The sequence below is a fragment of the Nothobranchius furzeri genome, chromosome 11 (assembly GCF_043380555.1).
Source record: "Nothobranchius furzeri strain GRZ-AD chromosome 11, NfurGRZ-RIMD1, whole genome shotgun sequence".
NCBI classification, from domain to species: Eukaryota; Metazoa; Chordata; class Actinopteri; order Cyprinodontiformes; family Nothobranchiidae; genus Nothobranchius; species Nothobranchius furzeri.
This window is the reverse complement of record NC_091751.1, coordinates 64,329,365-64,345,839: the sequence shown is the minus strand read 5'-3', so window position 1 is coordinate 64,345,839 and position 16,475 is coordinate 64,329,365. Positions and strand designations below refer to the sequence as shown.

The window sequence follows — 16,475 nt, the reverse complement described above, 5'->3', positions numbered from 1 at the left end:
ATTCTTCCTTACAGGAACTTAATGAGGCTCTGAAGGAAGAGTCTGACAAAGCAGAGTGGCTCTGTCAGCGAGCCTATGCCCACATACTCTTAAAGAACTACAGCCGTAAGTTCTCACTGTACTATCCAAATCAGACATGTGAGCTGCTGAACACATGCCAGGATTTAATCGTGCGGATCCATGATCTGTTCTCTAGAGAACAGAAGTTTCATCAGTAGTTTTGTACATTTGCCTAACAGATTGTCTTGAATCTCATCCTCAGGTGCTGCTGACGATTCCAAGAAAGCCCATCAGCTAAATCCTGGCCTACCATTAGCGTTCATGCGAACAGGGTATGTGCTAAAAAGGTGTATTGTGTGTTTGCTACTAAACCTTCACAACTAAACCTTATAAACATTCTATAAATAGGCCTCTGATCCCAATTCTCCCAACCTTTAATTTTCTGTGATTGTCTTATTCAACCATGTTATTTCTTGTCCACAGAATAGCAGAGTACCACCTGGAAAACTATGAGTCGGCACACGCAGCCTTTACACAGGGACACCAACTGGATGGTGAGTGAAGCTGACTTTGGCCGTAGTTTTATATTCCTGCTCCTGTTCCAGTCAGACTGATCTTGTGTACTTGAGTGGGATTTCATGTTGGGGCCTTAGTAATCGGAAGGTTGCAGGTTCAATCCTGGCTCCGGACAGAGAATTCTGCTGTTGTTTCCTTGGGCAAGACACTTAACCCTTAAGCCTGCTGGTGGTGGTCGGAGGGACCGGTGGCGCCTGTCCTCGGCAGCCTCACCTATGTCAGTGCGCCCCAGGGCAGCTGTGGCTGCATCATAGCTCATCATCACCAGTGTGTGTATGTGTGTGAATGGATGAATGATGCACTGTAGTGTAAAGCGCTTTGGAGTCCTTACTCTGAGAGGCGCTATACAAGTGCGGGTCGTTTATCATTTGAAGTTACATTGGCTCAATTGTAGCAGTTTCCTTAATGGCATGGCTGGGTTCCTTAAACACACTGTATTTCAGGATGAAGTTGAAGTAATACTGCACTATTGTACTATGGTGTGGTTCACTGAAGAAAAACATTTTGAATGATTATTTCTGATTATAATTAGTCACTCTGAGTTTTTTATGCAGGCCTAACATAAAAATAATCTCCTACGCCTATCTGCTGCATTAGTTTCTCAGGGAAAACACTAGGATCTGAAAAGCCTCACAGATCTATGTCACACAGTGTATTAGCATTCATGGACTCATCCATGGACTCACGACAGGGAAGGCTGTTTGTTGTTTTAATGTCCAAGAGTCAGCAGAAAACGTCCCGACCAACAGAAGCTAACCACTAGCATTAGCAACTTCAAAACCCTTTCAGGGTTGTGTTATTTTTGGAGATAAAGCATCCATGTTGAAAGTCAGTGGTAGAGTTGCATTTCTGTTATCCTGTCTGAGCATAGATGTCCAAATATCAGGAAAGAAGACTCCAAAACCTTCTGTCTGAAGCACAGCTGTGATGTGGGTAACTGCGGGTCCTGGTAATGGTGCACCAGTATGTTGTTTCCCACTGACGATGACTTACAAGGCATTTATTCCTACTAGAGACGGCTACAATTGTACTGATGAAATAAGTCACCCACACCTTTAAGAACCATAAAGAGATACCTGCTGTCCTGAAGCATCTTTTCACTCTTGTCCTTTTTACAATCTGTGAATTTTTTCCCAGTCGGATGAGAAATCTCATGAGATCAAACGTGAAGTTGAAGTAAACAGATATGTCGGAGGAGGAACATGCTGATTGGTTACATGTCTCATTCAACAGGCAGCATGCTCGTTACATCCGATGGTTACATCATAGAAAATCAGGCCAATTTAATACAACACATTTAAAAGCCCGGATTTATGATCGGAGCGGTCCCGACGTTCAGAGCATGCCAGAGCGCTCTTAACACACCACATCATTTAGGGTTATCCGATAAGATTATCTTTAGAGCCATTTCTGTAATCGTGCTATAAACACAAACACGGTCACAGCACTCCCACCCCTCCCATTGGCTATCATCCCTAGGCCTTGCCCCCCTGATATGGAAACCCAAATCGCCAGAGGAAACAAGATAGCGCTAAACACCAGTCTCCATTTTCTAAGTCCAAACATCTTTTGTTGCCCGTGACTTCAAATGGTGCTTTTCTTTTTGCGACTCTGGTAGTTTGTCCTAAAGTAGAAGTGGTAGCAGCCGGCTGGTTCTCCTTCTCTGATGTTAATGAGCAGAGAAGCTCTCACACCAGCGGTGTTCTGTTGCTAAATATGTGAGTGTGTAATGTGTGAGGACCCAGGGAAGTGCGATGGTTCAGTGAGACAGACAACCGGATCATCCAATCGTTGCTTTCAGACTGAGCCGTGTTATTGGTTGAAGTTTTTTGACAAATGCAAGAAAACCAATTCACTTAATTATTTTCTTTTTTTTTTATCGCCACAAAAAACAAGAACACTAACAATTTTGTCAGTTTGAACAATTTCTTAATATGTTTTTGCTTTAGTGCCACAGGGACAACTCAAACAGTCAACAACAATGCACATGATGTGTACCTATAATTTGTTACATTTAAAAAAATCTGAACTGTCATGTTTCATTACAATTTGCACCAATCTTACAAAATGTACAGGTTTTGTACCTTGAGCCACCAAATTCTGACTCCCACCATTAGACATGGTACTCCATTATGTTGGAAAAGTTACTGTTCATCACCAAACTGTTGTTGGATGGTTGGAGGAGTTCCTCAGGGATGGTGCGTAGGTACCATTTCTTATTCATGGATGTGTTCTGAGGCTAAACTGTGACCCGAGTCCAGAAACCCAATACATGTAGAGCAGCAGAAGCTCAGGAGGTTGTCCAGTAGGGATGTGAATCTTGGAGTAACTCACAGTTTGATTCAATTCCGATTCTTGGGGTGCCGATTCGATTCTCGATTCTCAATTTAAATCGATTCACAATCAGTATTAACAAAGAGTGTCAGCTCCAGGATGAACTACTTTGTTGTACAAGTTAGTTAAAGCTATGGGGCATTTTTAGTTGACTTTAAACTGGTCATGCTCCAAAAATGCAAATTTACGATGTAAACTAAAGTGATTCTAAAACTGTAAACAGAAACAATCTTTTGACCAAAAGGCAACATTTATTTTTGCTTCCCTTGTAAAATATAACAAATCTGTAGTTACCTAACAGTAGCTTTGAAAGTAATACGGTCAAATACTTTTCAAGTATGTGTAGAAACAAGTTACATGAGTAATCCTGAGTACTCATTTATCAACTTAGAAAATAAATATGAGAAAATCTCAAATTTCTGAGTATGGAAAAAATGACATTCAAGTGCCCTCTTATCAGCAGATTCAAACAAATCATCTCAATTTATGGGACCACAAACGTAAACGGAGTACTGACTCTCCTAACAAACATCAAAAAAGTGCTTCTCAGACCTGTAACATGCCAAATATTTGAGTTCTTGGAATCGAATCGGAACCTTTATAAATAAGAATCCCGATTCGGACTTGAATCGGTTTTTTTCAGCACCTCTATTGTCCAGTGATGGAAAGGTTGCAGGATCAATCCCAGCTCTCTGCAGGGAATTCTGCTTTTGTGTCCTTGAGCAATACACTTCACTCTCATTGCCTGCTGGTGGTGATCAGAGGGGATTACCTCTTACAGACTTTAAAGCCATAACTGTAATCTAGGGAACATCTCTGATAGCGACACATTACTGATCCAGTTGTGTGTTGTAGATAAATTTTAACTTCCCTAACTAAAACAGGAAAGCCACCTAAGCAGCATATTTATTCTTTTTGCAGTTTCTGACAAATCATTTGAAGTCTGGATCAAGCGGTGTGAGGAGATGATGGGGAGTAAGTAGCTCACTTCTTTCTTTCTGCATTAGTCTTCGAGTTGGCCCACATGCGATTTGAATCTGTTAGGTTTTATCTCCGATGATACACACATCTTTGGTGTTCGGGTGAATAAAACAAGATGGAAAACTTTCTGATTCATCAGTTGTTCGTAAACAAGAATGTGTTTGGCAGTTTTAGGTCGAACAAAGTTGAGAACTACTTCCACTAACTTAGTTGTATGTTTTCTTTAATTATTCAAGTTGAAGTTAAATGGCACAGTCAGGGAGCAGATCAGCCAGTCTGATCAAAACCAAGAGCACGCACACACACATCCGTGGATATTCAGAGCTGCTTAGTCCAATAAAAGATGCATGCCATGTCTTGGTGGCATGTGTTTGTGTTTGCCGGTGCTGCTTCGGTCCTCTGGATTATCAGCGAGTAAACAGGAACATGAGGTTTGACAAACACGCTTCGCACCCGCGTGCACACACACTCCCGAGAGCAGTGTGATTCATCAGCGTTAACGCTGCTGATGTTTGAAAACCCCAATGAGACAAACCCCCCTAAAAGCCTGTTCTCTCACTACACACACACACACACACACACACACACACACACACACACACACACACACACACACACACACACACACACACACACACACACACACACACACACACACACACACACACACACACACACACACACACACACACACACACACACACACACCCACGCACGCACGCACGCACACACACACACACCCCTACTTGCTCATGCACATGCCACGAGCAGTGTCTACTTCAGGCGACAGCGTGTTTACCACCAAGCAACACATATGCCACCTGGTTATTCCATCACGTGGCAGCTCATGCGTCTGACTTCACACGGAGACCAACAACTTCCTCCTCGTACCCCCAGCCCCCCATTTCAAACGCGACCTCATTAAGACAACATTAACACGCCTCCTATCACTTCATCTCTCTCTGAGCCCGCTCGATCAAATGAAGGCCGTGAATAATGGATGAAAGCACGCTGGTAAACGGCGCTCAGGCTTGCTTGGGCTCACTGGGCTTTTAGTGGGCGTGGATGGACCAGTAAACAAACTGGTGGCGAAGGCTTGGCTCTTTGCAGTGAATCTATTCTGATGATTGAGTTTTATCAGGCGGGTTAAATGGATTTAACTTTACCGCACCTGATATTTTTCTCCTCTGTTCCTCTCTCTGTCCCACAGAGCAGACACAAACCAGCAGCGCCGACATGGTGGGTTTCTTTGTGAGGCCACTTGGGGGCATTGTTGCTCTCAGTATCAGATTAGATCTGCACACGAAGCCTTATCAAGCTGCTTTTTAATGGTTCCTTCATTTGTTTTGTTTCACATGATTTTGCCTCTGTCATCCCCTCCCTGTGGCTCAATGACCCTGCAGACGCCAGCCGCTCCACCTGTTAAGTAAGTCCACAAAAACCCAACGGGTCTCCTCTAAAAGAGGTTGATGATGCATCGTAAATATCCAGTTTTGAAAATGTTTATTTTCGCGGATGCAAACCAGATTAATATTACAGATAAATCTGAATAAAATGATCTGTTTTATGTGGTATTGAGGCTTTTAAATCTCTTTCTTTCAGGCATGACTGGTATCAAACAGAGTCTCAAGTCATCGTCACGGTTATGGCAAAAAACGTTCCCAAGGAGGGAGTGCGTGTCAACTTTGCAGAAAAAGAGGTATGAAGCCACCCTGGAATGCAGCAGAGGTGGAGACAGCCTGTGTCTCACCACAGCGTGCGTGGAACAAAGATGGGCTAGCTCTGGGGTGTTTCCTCAGGGGGGCCCATTAGAAGGGCTTCTTACACATGTATACTCACATGCACACACACACACACACACACACACACACACACTCTCCCCACAGACCCAAACATGCCTCCAGTGGTGCCTTGTTAACATTGCCCCCAAAGTACAGATCTAAGAACAATTTACCCTTCCCAGTTTCTCCAACCTCCTAATTGTGTGTAGATGGAAGGCATAACTGATCTCGGATCAGCCGCAGAGCCCTTCAGGGATGTTGCTCCTTTCTTCATTCCTTTTTCTGTCTTCCTCTCTGTCGTGCCACTTGTCTCTCCCCCCTTTCTCTGAGGGGTAACTGTGGGGCACCCAGGGGAATGACTTTGTCTTTCCTAATAGAATAACAAACTGAGTTTACCCCATTTCAAAAGAAATAGTTCACTTGCTCCAAATAACAGTCACTCGTTAAGCTCCGACTGGTGCAGAGCACAGATAAGTTCATATGTTTCTTTACTAGGTCAGTATATACAAAAGAAGTTAGAGATGAAAGGCGGCGGTTCCACTTATTTTGCTCAGTGACTGGGTTGCTGCAGCTGTGTACCTACAGAACTTCAGCTGGAAATGAATAATCAGGCTTGGATAGTTTAATGGAAATGCCCCAAAGCAACTTTAGTTAACTTTCTAAGCTTTTATCCTCCATGAGAACTTAAGTTCTTTTGTTTTCAAAACTGATTCCTCTAAAAGGAAAAATTATAGTTTTATAAGAGAGTATTAGAGGAAGTGATGCATTGTTAAATCAAAGAAAATCATTTCTATAAAACCAGTAGCAAACTGGGCTGTGCCAGTTGGTGACCAGCTTTTCATCTTTTAAAAACTTCTCAGTAGGGATGGACAATATATCGGCATCAACATCGGTATCGGCCAATGTTAGTCATTTTTTTTAACACATCTGTATCAGTTTGATAAATAAAACCGGGACGATGTTAACAGCAGACATTTTTTCCACCTCGTCTCTATTTGATTGCCTTTGTCAGTGGGTGAGGGGGGAGATGTGTAATTGTTTAGTCATGTGAACCGTGATTGAAATCATCTCAAAACCGTAAATGTGTGTGTGTGTGTGTGTGTGTCTGTGTGTACATAATAACGTAAATTCAGCTTTAATAATTTTCATTCTATACAAAATCTGCAGATTTTAGAAGCATTAATGTCAGTATATTGGGGCACCATTAGCTCAGGTGGTAGAGCGGGTTGCCTCATGATCGGAGGGTCATGGGTTCGATTCCAGCTCCCGCCAGGGGTATCCTGCTGTTGTGTCCCTGGGCAAGACACTTCACCCAACTTGCCTGTGTTAGTGGTGGTCAGAGGGGCCGACGGCGCCAAATGGCAGCCTCGCCTCTGTCAGACCTCCCCAGGGCGGCTGTGGCTACAAGTAGCTTACCATCACTAGCAGTGTGTGAATGTGAGTGTGTGAAAGCGTCTTTGGGTGTCTAGAAAAGCGCTATATAAGTTCAATGCATTATTATTATTATTATATCGGTATCGGCAAATATCGGTTATCGGCCATAACATAGATCTTAAGCCCCATTCCCACCTGTACCGGGTCGGCCCGGGCCGGGTAGCCCCAGTCGGCCCCAGCCTGGCCCGGTTGATTCCACACATCCTTGCCTTAAGCCCATGTGGGCTGATTCTACCCACCAATCAGAGGCTTGCTCTAATGGAAGGTGTGAATTTGCTGTCAGCAGTGGGCGTGTTGGCCCTGGTCGGCCTGAAGCAGTACCCCTCGGGAAGAGGGCCGAGAATGAGCCTTGGTTGGCCCGGGAAAATTCCAGGCCACCCAGATATGTAAACAACCTATGCTACCCGGCCCGGGCCGACCCGGTACAGGTGGGAATGGGGCTTTAGTATCGGTATCGGCCCAAAAATGTCATATCGGTGCATCACTACTTCACGAAAAACGAAGCGTGTGATTAGGTCCTATTACTGCAGTTAAATAAATGAGCTGATCTCTTGAACAGATTGTTTCAAACATTTATGTTTATTTTAAAGGGTTGTTTGTCATCTAAAGGTTATTTTTTAAGAAGCACAGCCATGGCTCCCTTTTCCTGCCTGTAGGAAACCCAAACTTTACTTTAAAGAAGCTGTGCTTGTGGCACAGGCAGGAAGCAAGTGTTGTGTTTCCTCTACCAGTCCAGTCAGCTGAGATCTGCTCATTCTTCCAGTGTTTGGTCGTCTCCACCCCTGTACTAATCCAGCTAACTATCTTTGAGTTTCGACTTCCTCTTTGTTTTTAACTCATTCACTGCCATTGACGACTAAAGTCGTCGTTTTAGATCCAACCGTTCACTGCCAATAGTCGTCATTTGCATTTTTTTACTGTTTGGGCATCGGAACGAGCCCCCGTGCTGAGAGAACAAACATCTCAGCTCTGAAGCCGATCTTCATCCGCGTACGTCACACATCACGTGATCAGGAAGCAGAACATCCATGTGTTAGGAGATCTTTTTGGGCCGGTCCTGTAAAAAAAAGTGAGGCGTGGACTGGAAAAGCATCTGCCGATCACAATTCAACAACGGATTATGAAAGAACGTATGACGCTCGAAACACGCGGATTCTTCCTGATGTAAGAGGTGAGTCTCCGCTTTGTTTTGGTTCTTTTGGCGTCGACATCATGCTAACGCGCAACGTTCTGTGACTCTTACTGTAAAAATGGTGAGAAACGCCGATCAGGAAATGGCTGGCAGTGAATGAGTTAATTACCTAATGTCAACCAACCAATCATGTCCCATAATAATAATTCCAATGATTTCAGGCAGGCTTCAGGGTCAGCCTGGGGGAGAGGCTGAACAGCCATTGTGCAGGTAGAGCTGTATTAATGAGCCGTCTCCCTCTTATCTTCATGCACACCCGTTCAATTAGTCTGACTGACCATGGAACACCTTTGTTTTTTCCATAGATCTAATTTTCTTTTATTTAGTTTCATATTCTCCATCTTTAATTTTGTTAGCTACCTTTGGTGCACTCGCCATCTTTTTGCTAATTCAGGACCTGCTGTTTTTTTCACAGCTACCAGCTTCTGCGGGACCCCAGATCCATGGAGGGGTTCTAGAAAACACTGCTAGCATAAACTGCTTTGACATTTTTGATTTTAGAGGTTTTTTTTACATTTAAATGCCAGTAATTCACTGTGGAACTGTCATCTACTGCGATCAATTATCAGCCAGTCTGCCTTGTCTGAATTACATTGTTTATTTCTGATACTACTGACAGAGCTATCTACAACCAGTGAGATAACAATTGCCTTTATCCTTTCAACAAAAAACACTTCGAAAGATCTCAACTTACCACCTTAATTTAATAGAATTCCTTCTGACATTTTTAAGACATTTTAAGAGACCTTTACAAAATAAGTTGTAATGTCAACATCTCAGACTATCTTTACCTTAAAATGCACTAATTTTAGTTGCTGATCTCCACCCCAGCAGGAGATGTCACTAAAAAAATCCATGCAGCGGAAAAACAAAGAAAGTACACTCTAGTGTTAATTTTGTTGACCAAATAATTTTGTCTTTTATTTTAATTTTCTTCATGTGACGAAGGAATTTTCGCAGACAAAAACAATATAGCATTCAGTCAGAGGACTAAGACTAAATCTAAATTAACATTTATTGTCAAAATGAACACTGGTTCACTCAGATTTCACACTCAACCATTAAAACTGACAACTTCAGCACACACAGGTTTTTTACAGACAAGGAAATGCAACCCATTTCTTTAGATACCCTGGTAGATCTTACAACTGCTTAACCCTAAATACATAATTGTCAAATACATGGAAAAATGTTGCAAACATTTTGAGACATTTTACAGACTCTCAAATGCTGTATGCACTACAGTTGTAGCTCAGTGAGAAACCAACTTAAGGGTTTGAGCCAAAGTTAAAGCAGCGTCCCTCTAAAGTGACAGGACACTTGGAGGACCTGCTGCCACTGAGTGACAGGCTATTATAAGCTCTGTGACCCCGCCCCTCTGGTCACAGCGTGGCGGGACAAGGCGAAGATAAGTCATCGGATCGTCATTCTCTCCTCCATTGTTTACATATTATTTAAAAACAGGCATTCAGTAACACTAACCTTAAAGGTGCAGTGAGTAAGAATTTTACAGTGAAATTATCACAGCAACGTCTCAATCATGTTAGAAGGAAGGTTACATAGAAGTGAGTTCAAGTGTTGGTCAAAAACAAGTTTCCCAGGAATTACAGGTTCATTCTAAAACCCAAAGAAGATTCTGACAGACAAGCTGCTGCGGTTGTTGTTTCAGATACATACAAGCTAAACCCTTTTAGGCACGTCTTCCCTACATATATAAGAGATTTGAAATTAAGAAGAAGAAAAATTTGGTAAACAGTACGGATATATTTTCAATTCAATTTTATTTATATAGCGCCAAATCACGACAAGAGTCATCTTAAGGCACTTCACATAATAAACATTCCAATTCAGGTCAGTTCATTAAGCCAATCAGAAAAAATGTTTCCTATATAAGGAACCCAGCAAATTGCATCAAGTCACTGACTAGTGTCAGTGGCTTTACAGCAATCCTCATACTAAGCAAGCATATAGCGACAGTGGAGAGGAAAACTCCCTTTTAACAGGAAGAACCCTCCAGAGGATCCTGGCTCAGTATAAGCAGCCATCCTCCACGACTCACTGGGGATCAAGAAGACAGAGCACGCACACACGCACGCACGCATGCACGCACGCACGCACACACACACACACACACACACACACACACAGATAAACGAGAGGTAAACTTTATTGTATTTATCCTAGTGAATCTAAAATTAAACGGGTAAACTAGCAGTAGCACATCCAACGTCAAGGAAAGCAAACTTTTATTATCAGGAGAGGGAGAATGTTTTAAGTGGTTAGCAGCAGTGTGCTAGACGATGGCTCCCTCCATTAACCACCACAGCTCAGCAGAGCATCATTGTAGCTTCTTCTGGGGAGAAAAACACTTAGAGAAAAAATAAAGTTAACAGCTGAAATTGCAGAAAAGAATACAGTTAAAGAGCAGATTGTAGAAGAAAGTAGTAGAGTGAAAAGTGGTCAGTGTATCCTCCAGCAGTCTAAGCCTATAGCAGCATAACTACAGAGATAACTCTGGATAACCTAGCCTTTTTAGATGGAGGCATGTTGGAGGCAGGGCAAGGGAGAGCCGTCTTTACCGACTGTACACTAGGGTTGTCACGGTAACCGGTATAGCGGTAAACCCCGGTAAAAAAGTCTCGTCTCGTCTCGTCTCGTCTTCCTCCGCTTATCCGGGTCCGGGTCGCGGGGGCAGCATCCCAACTAGGGAGCTCCAGGCCGTCCTCTCCCCGGCCTTGTCCACCAGCTCCTCCGGCAGGACCCCAAGGCGTTCCCGGACCAGATTGGAGATGTAACCTCTCCAACGTGTCCTGGGTCGACCCGGGGGCCTTCTGCCGGCAGGACATGCCCGAAACACCTCCCCGGTGAGGCGTCCAGGAGGCATCCTGACCAGATGCCCAAACCACCTCAACTGGCTCCTTTCGATCCGGAGGAGCAGCGGTTCTACTCCGAGTCCCTCCCGAATGTCCGAGCTCCTCACCCTATCTCTAAGGCTGAGCCCGGCCACCCTACGGAGGAAACTCATTTCGGCCGCTTGTATCCGCGATCTCGTTCTTTCGGTCATTACCCAAAGCTCATGACCATAGGTGAGGATTGGGACGTAGATCGACCGGTAAATCGAGAGCCTGGCTTTCTGGCTCAGCTCCCTCTTCCCCACGACAGATCGGCTCAGCGTCCGCATCACTGCAGATGCCGAACCAATCCGCCTGTCGATCTCCCGATCCCTCCTACCCTCACTCGTGAACAAGACCCCGAGATACTTAAACTCCTCCACTTGAGGTAGGACCTCTCCCCCGACCCGGAGGTGGCAAGCCACCCTTTTCCGGTCGAGAACCATGGTCTCAGATTTGGAGGTGCTGATCCTCATCCCAGCCGCTTCACATTCGGCCGCGAACCTACCCAGCAAGAGCTGAAGGTCAGAGCTGGATGAAGCTAGGAGGACCACATCATCCGCAAAAAGCAGAGACGAGATTCTCCTGCCACCAAACTCGACACACTCCACACCACGGCTGCGTCTAGAAATTCTGTCCATAAAAGTGATGAACAGAACCGGTGACAAAGGGCAGCCCTGGCGGAGTCCAACCCTCACTGGGAACAGGTCCGACTTACTACCGGCTATGCGGACCAAACTCACGCTCCTCTGGTAAAGGGACTGAATGGCCCTTAACAGAAAGCCACCCACCCCATACTCCTGGAGCGTCCCCCACAGGATGCCCCTGGGGACACGGTCATAAGCCTTCTCCAAATCCACAAAGCACATGTGGATTGGTTGGGCAAACTCCCATGCCCCCTCCATCACCCTTGCAAGGGTATAGAGCTGGTCCACAGTTCCACGGCCAGGACGAAAACCACATTGCTCCTCCTCTATCTGAGATTCAACTATCGATCGGACCCTCCTCTCCAGTACCTTGGAGTAGACCTTTCCAGGGAGGCTGAGGAGTGTGATCCCCCTATAGTTGGAACACACCCTCAGGTCACCCTTCTTAAAGATGGGGACCACCACCCCGGTCTGCCACTCCCTAGGAACTGCCCCCGATGACCACGCAATGTTGTAGAGACGTGTCAACCATGACAGCCCTACAACATCCATAGCCTTGAGATACCCAGGACGAACCTCATCCGCCCCCGGGGCTCCGCCGCTGTGTAGTTGTTTGACTACCTCAGCAACTTCTGCCCCCGAGATCGGACAGTCCATCCCCAGGCCTCCCAGCTCTGGTTCCTCCTCGGAATGCGCATTGGTGGGATTGAGGAGCTCCTCAAAGTATTCCTTCCACCGTCCGACTATAGCCTCAGTTGACGTAAGCAGCTCCCCATCCCCACTGTAAACAGTGTGAGCGAGTTGCTGCCTTCCTCTCCTGAGGCGCCGGACAGTTTGCCAGAACCTCTTTGGAGCCGATCGATAGTCTTTCTCCATGGCCTCACCAAACTCCTCCCACGCCCGAGATTTTGCCTCGGCAACTGCCACTGCTGCACCCCGCTTGGCTATCCGGTACCTGTCTGCTGCCTCCGGAGACCCACAGACCAGCCACGCCCTGTAGGCCTCCTTCTTCAGCCTGACGGCTCCCCGAACCTCTGGTGTCCACCAGCGGGTACGGGGGTTGCCACCACGACTGGCACCGGCCACCTTACGACCACAGCTAGCAACAGCCGCCTCGACAATCGCAGAGTGGAACAAGGCCCACTCGGACTCAATGTCCCCCACTGCTCTCGGGACGTGGTCAAAGCTCTGCCGGAGGTGGGAGTTGAAGACCGTCTTGACAGGTTCTTCTGCCAGGCGTTCCCAGCAGACCCTCACTATGCGTTTGGGTCTGCCAGGTCTACGCGGCATGTTCCCTTGCCATCTGATCCAACTCACCACCAGGTGGTGATCAGTTGACAGCTCCGCCCCTCTCTTCACTCGGGTGTCCAAAACATACGGCCGCAGGTCAGATGATACGACTACAAAATCTATCATCGACCTGTGACCTAGGCTGCCCTGGTACCAAGTGTACCGGTGGGCATCCTTATGTTCGAACATGGTGTTCGTTATGGCCAAACTGCGGCTTGCACAGAAGTCCAATAACAAAACACCGCTCGAGTTCTGATCAGGTGGGCCGTTCCTCCCAATCACACCCCTCCAGGTCAAGCTGTCATTGCCCACGTGAGCATTGAAGTCCCCCAGCAGGACAATGGAGTCCCCTGATGGAGCACTATCTAGCACTCGTCCCAGGGACTCCAAAAAGGGTGGGTACTCTGAACTGATATTTGGCCCATAAGCACAAACAACAGTCAGGACCCGTTCCCCGACCCGAAGGCGCAAGGAAGCTACCCTCTTGTCCCCCGGGGTAAACCCCAACACACAGGCAGAGAGTCTCGGGGCTAACAAAAAGCCAACCCCAGCCCTCCGCCTCTCACCCGGAGCAACTCCAGCAAAGTAGAGTGTCCAACCCCTCTCCAGGTCTCGGGTTCCAGAGCCAATGCTATGTGTCGAGGTGAGTCCGACTATATCTAGCCGGTACCGCTCAACCTCTGCCACAAGCTCCGGCTCCTTCCCCGCCAGCGAGGTGACGTTCCATGTCCCAAAAACTAGTTTTCTTGTCCGGGGATTGGACCGCCAAGGCTCCCGCCTTGGTCTGCCACCCGATTCACATTGCACCGGACCCTTCATGTTCCTCCTGCGGGTGGTGGGTCCACAGTTGGACGAGCCCATGTATCCGGTTCGGGCTGGGCCCGGCCGGGCCCCATGGGCGAAAGCCCGGCCACCAGGCGCTCGCTCACGGGCCCCAACCCCAGGCCTGGCTCCAGGGTGGGACCCCGGTAACCCTCCGGGCCGGGTACTCCGACTCTTCGTTTTAACCGCCATGAAAGATCCTTCGAACCGTTCTTTGTCTCACCCTTCACCTAAGACCAATTTGTCATGGGAGACCCTACCAGGGGCACTAAGTGCCCCCAGACAACATAGCTCCTAGGATCATTAGGGCACTCAAACTCCTCCACCACGATAAGGTGACGGTTCACACAGATAAACGAGAGGTAAACTTTATTGTATTTATCCTAGTGAATCTAAAATTAAACGGGTAAACTAGCAGTAGCACATCCAACGTCAAGGAAAGCAAACTTTTATTATCAGGAGAGGGAGAATGTTTTAAGTGGTTAGCAGCAGTGTGCTAGACGATGGCTCCCTCCATTAACCACCACAGCTCAGCAGAGCATCATTGTAGCTTCTTCTGGGGAGAAAAACACTTAGAGAAAAAATAAAGTTAACAGCTGAAATTGCAGAAAAGAATACAGTTAAAGAGCAGATTGTAGAAGAAAGTAGTAGAGTGAAAAGTGGTCAGTGTATCCTCCAGCAGTCTAAGCCTATAGCAGCATAACTACAGAGATAACTCTGGATAACCTAGCCTTTTTAGATGGAGGCATGTTGGAGGCAGGGCAAGGGAGAGCCGTCTTTACCGACTGTACACTAGGGTTGTCACGGTAACCGGTATAGCGGTAAACCCCGGTAAAAAAGTTGACAATAAAAATAACCGTCCAGTTTTTAAAAAACTATATTATCTCGGTGGGTTTACCGTGGCCGCGGTTTCGGCGCGATGACCCTTACCAGCCACCGTCGCTTCAGCTGAAGTTCCCGCTGCGCGCACACGCACTTTTTAATTTGCAACGGCACCAAAACTTTGAAGCTGAAATAATGGCCGAAGGAGGCGACGGCAGCGCCCAGGACATCCATCAGCCCTCAAAGAAGACTAAATCGGAAGTATGGGCATATTTTGGATTTCTGAAAAATGCTGAGGGACAGTTAATAGAAGACGGCTATCCCGTTTGCAGAACGTGCAGGAAACAAGTGTCTGCAGAAGGCAGCAACACTTCAAATCTCATGGCACATCTGCGTGACCATCACCCACGTCTCCACAGCCAGTGCAAGGTAAGATAACATTAGCATTTTAGCTTAAATGCATGACGCGAGGACTTTTGGTTGAGGGAGAATGCAACGAGTCACTATATACTGCAGCCGCAGCGTCCTCTGCCAGCATTTAAACCTTGTCACGGACACCCTGTTGCTGGATGAAGCATCTTATTTGTTGATGAAGAGAAATATACAATTAGTTCCTTGTCATGGATTTGTTTACTTATTCAATGCCATTTATACTTGAACGTTTGGATTTGATTACATAGTGTAGTAGTTATTTTAGTAATTTGTTTAAAGTGGCTATTTATTTTAAATACATATTTTTTAAGGTTGACTTGTACAGTGCTCAAGTCAAGTGTGGACTGGAGTTTTAGATTTTCATTTTGATAATGAAGAAAACAAGTATATGAGAAAACAAGTGGTGTTTCTTTGATTTGTTTACATATTGTTTATGTTTTGAATGTTTGGATTTGTATAATTTAAACCTGCACTGACTACTGTAACAAGTTCCAGAAAAATAAGCTATTTGTTCCTTTACTTGTGAAAAGTTGCACTTTTGCTAAGGCTTTGTGTTATTTTAGGTTTAATAAACACTGTTAAACCTTTTCAGAACTATTTCAGTTTGTGTAGAACAGGACTATCAATGCTTTCTGAACATATGCAACACCGTTTAAAAAATACCGCGATAATACCGAAAACCGTGATAATTTTGGTCACAATAACCGTGAGGTTAAATTTTCATACCGTGACAACCCTACTGTACACTCCACCTCCCTCTACTCCCCCACTTGTCCAGATCTAAGCTAACATCAGATTTTAACCATAGGCCCTATCAAATAAAAATGTTTTAAGCCTAGTCTTAAAAGTAGACAAGGTGTCTGCCTCACGGACTAAGGCTGGGAGCTGGTTCCACAGGAGAGGAGCCTGATAACTAAAAGATCTGCCTCCCATCCTAATTTTAGATATTCTGGGAACCACCAGTAGACCTGCAGTCTGAGAGCAAAGTGCTCGGTTAGGAACGTATGGAACAATCAGATCACTGATGTATGATGGAGCTTGATTATTAAGAGCTTTATATGTGAGAAGGATCTTAAAATCTATTCTGAATTTAACAGGTAGCCAATGTAGGGAAGCTAAGACAGGAGAGATATGATCTCTCTTTTTAATTCTCATCAGAACTCTAGCTGCAGCATTTTGGACAAGCTGAAGACTTTTAACTACATTCTGTGGACTTCCTGAGAGTAATGAATTACAGTAATCCAGTCTTGATGTAATAAATGCATCAACTAGT

The 16,475-nt window shown here is 45.7% G+C and overlaps 1 protein-coding gene across 1 annotated transcript in view; it reads left to right on the top strand.

The window, feature by feature from the left end:
• The window catches only part of sugt1 (SGT1 homolog, MIS12 kinetochore complex assembly cochaperone), an 84,872-nt gene that overhangs the window by 904 nt on the left and 67,493 nt on the right, over positions 1–16,475 (top strand). Inside the window, exons 3-9 of the mRNA XM_054751221.2 lie at positions 15–105; positions 263–332; positions 484–554; positions 3,832–3,885; positions 5,102–5,130; positions 5,295–5,317; positions 5,494–5,590. Of these exons, the coding sequence (XP_054607196.2) occupies positions 15–105; positions 263–332; positions 484–554; positions 3,832–3,885; positions 5,102–5,130; positions 5,295–5,317; positions 5,494–5,590 (435 nt within the window). The remainder of the gene's footprint in view (positions 1–14; positions 106–262; positions 333–483; positions 555–3,831; positions 3,886–5,101; positions 5,131–5,294; positions 5,318–5,493; positions 5,591–16,475) is intronic.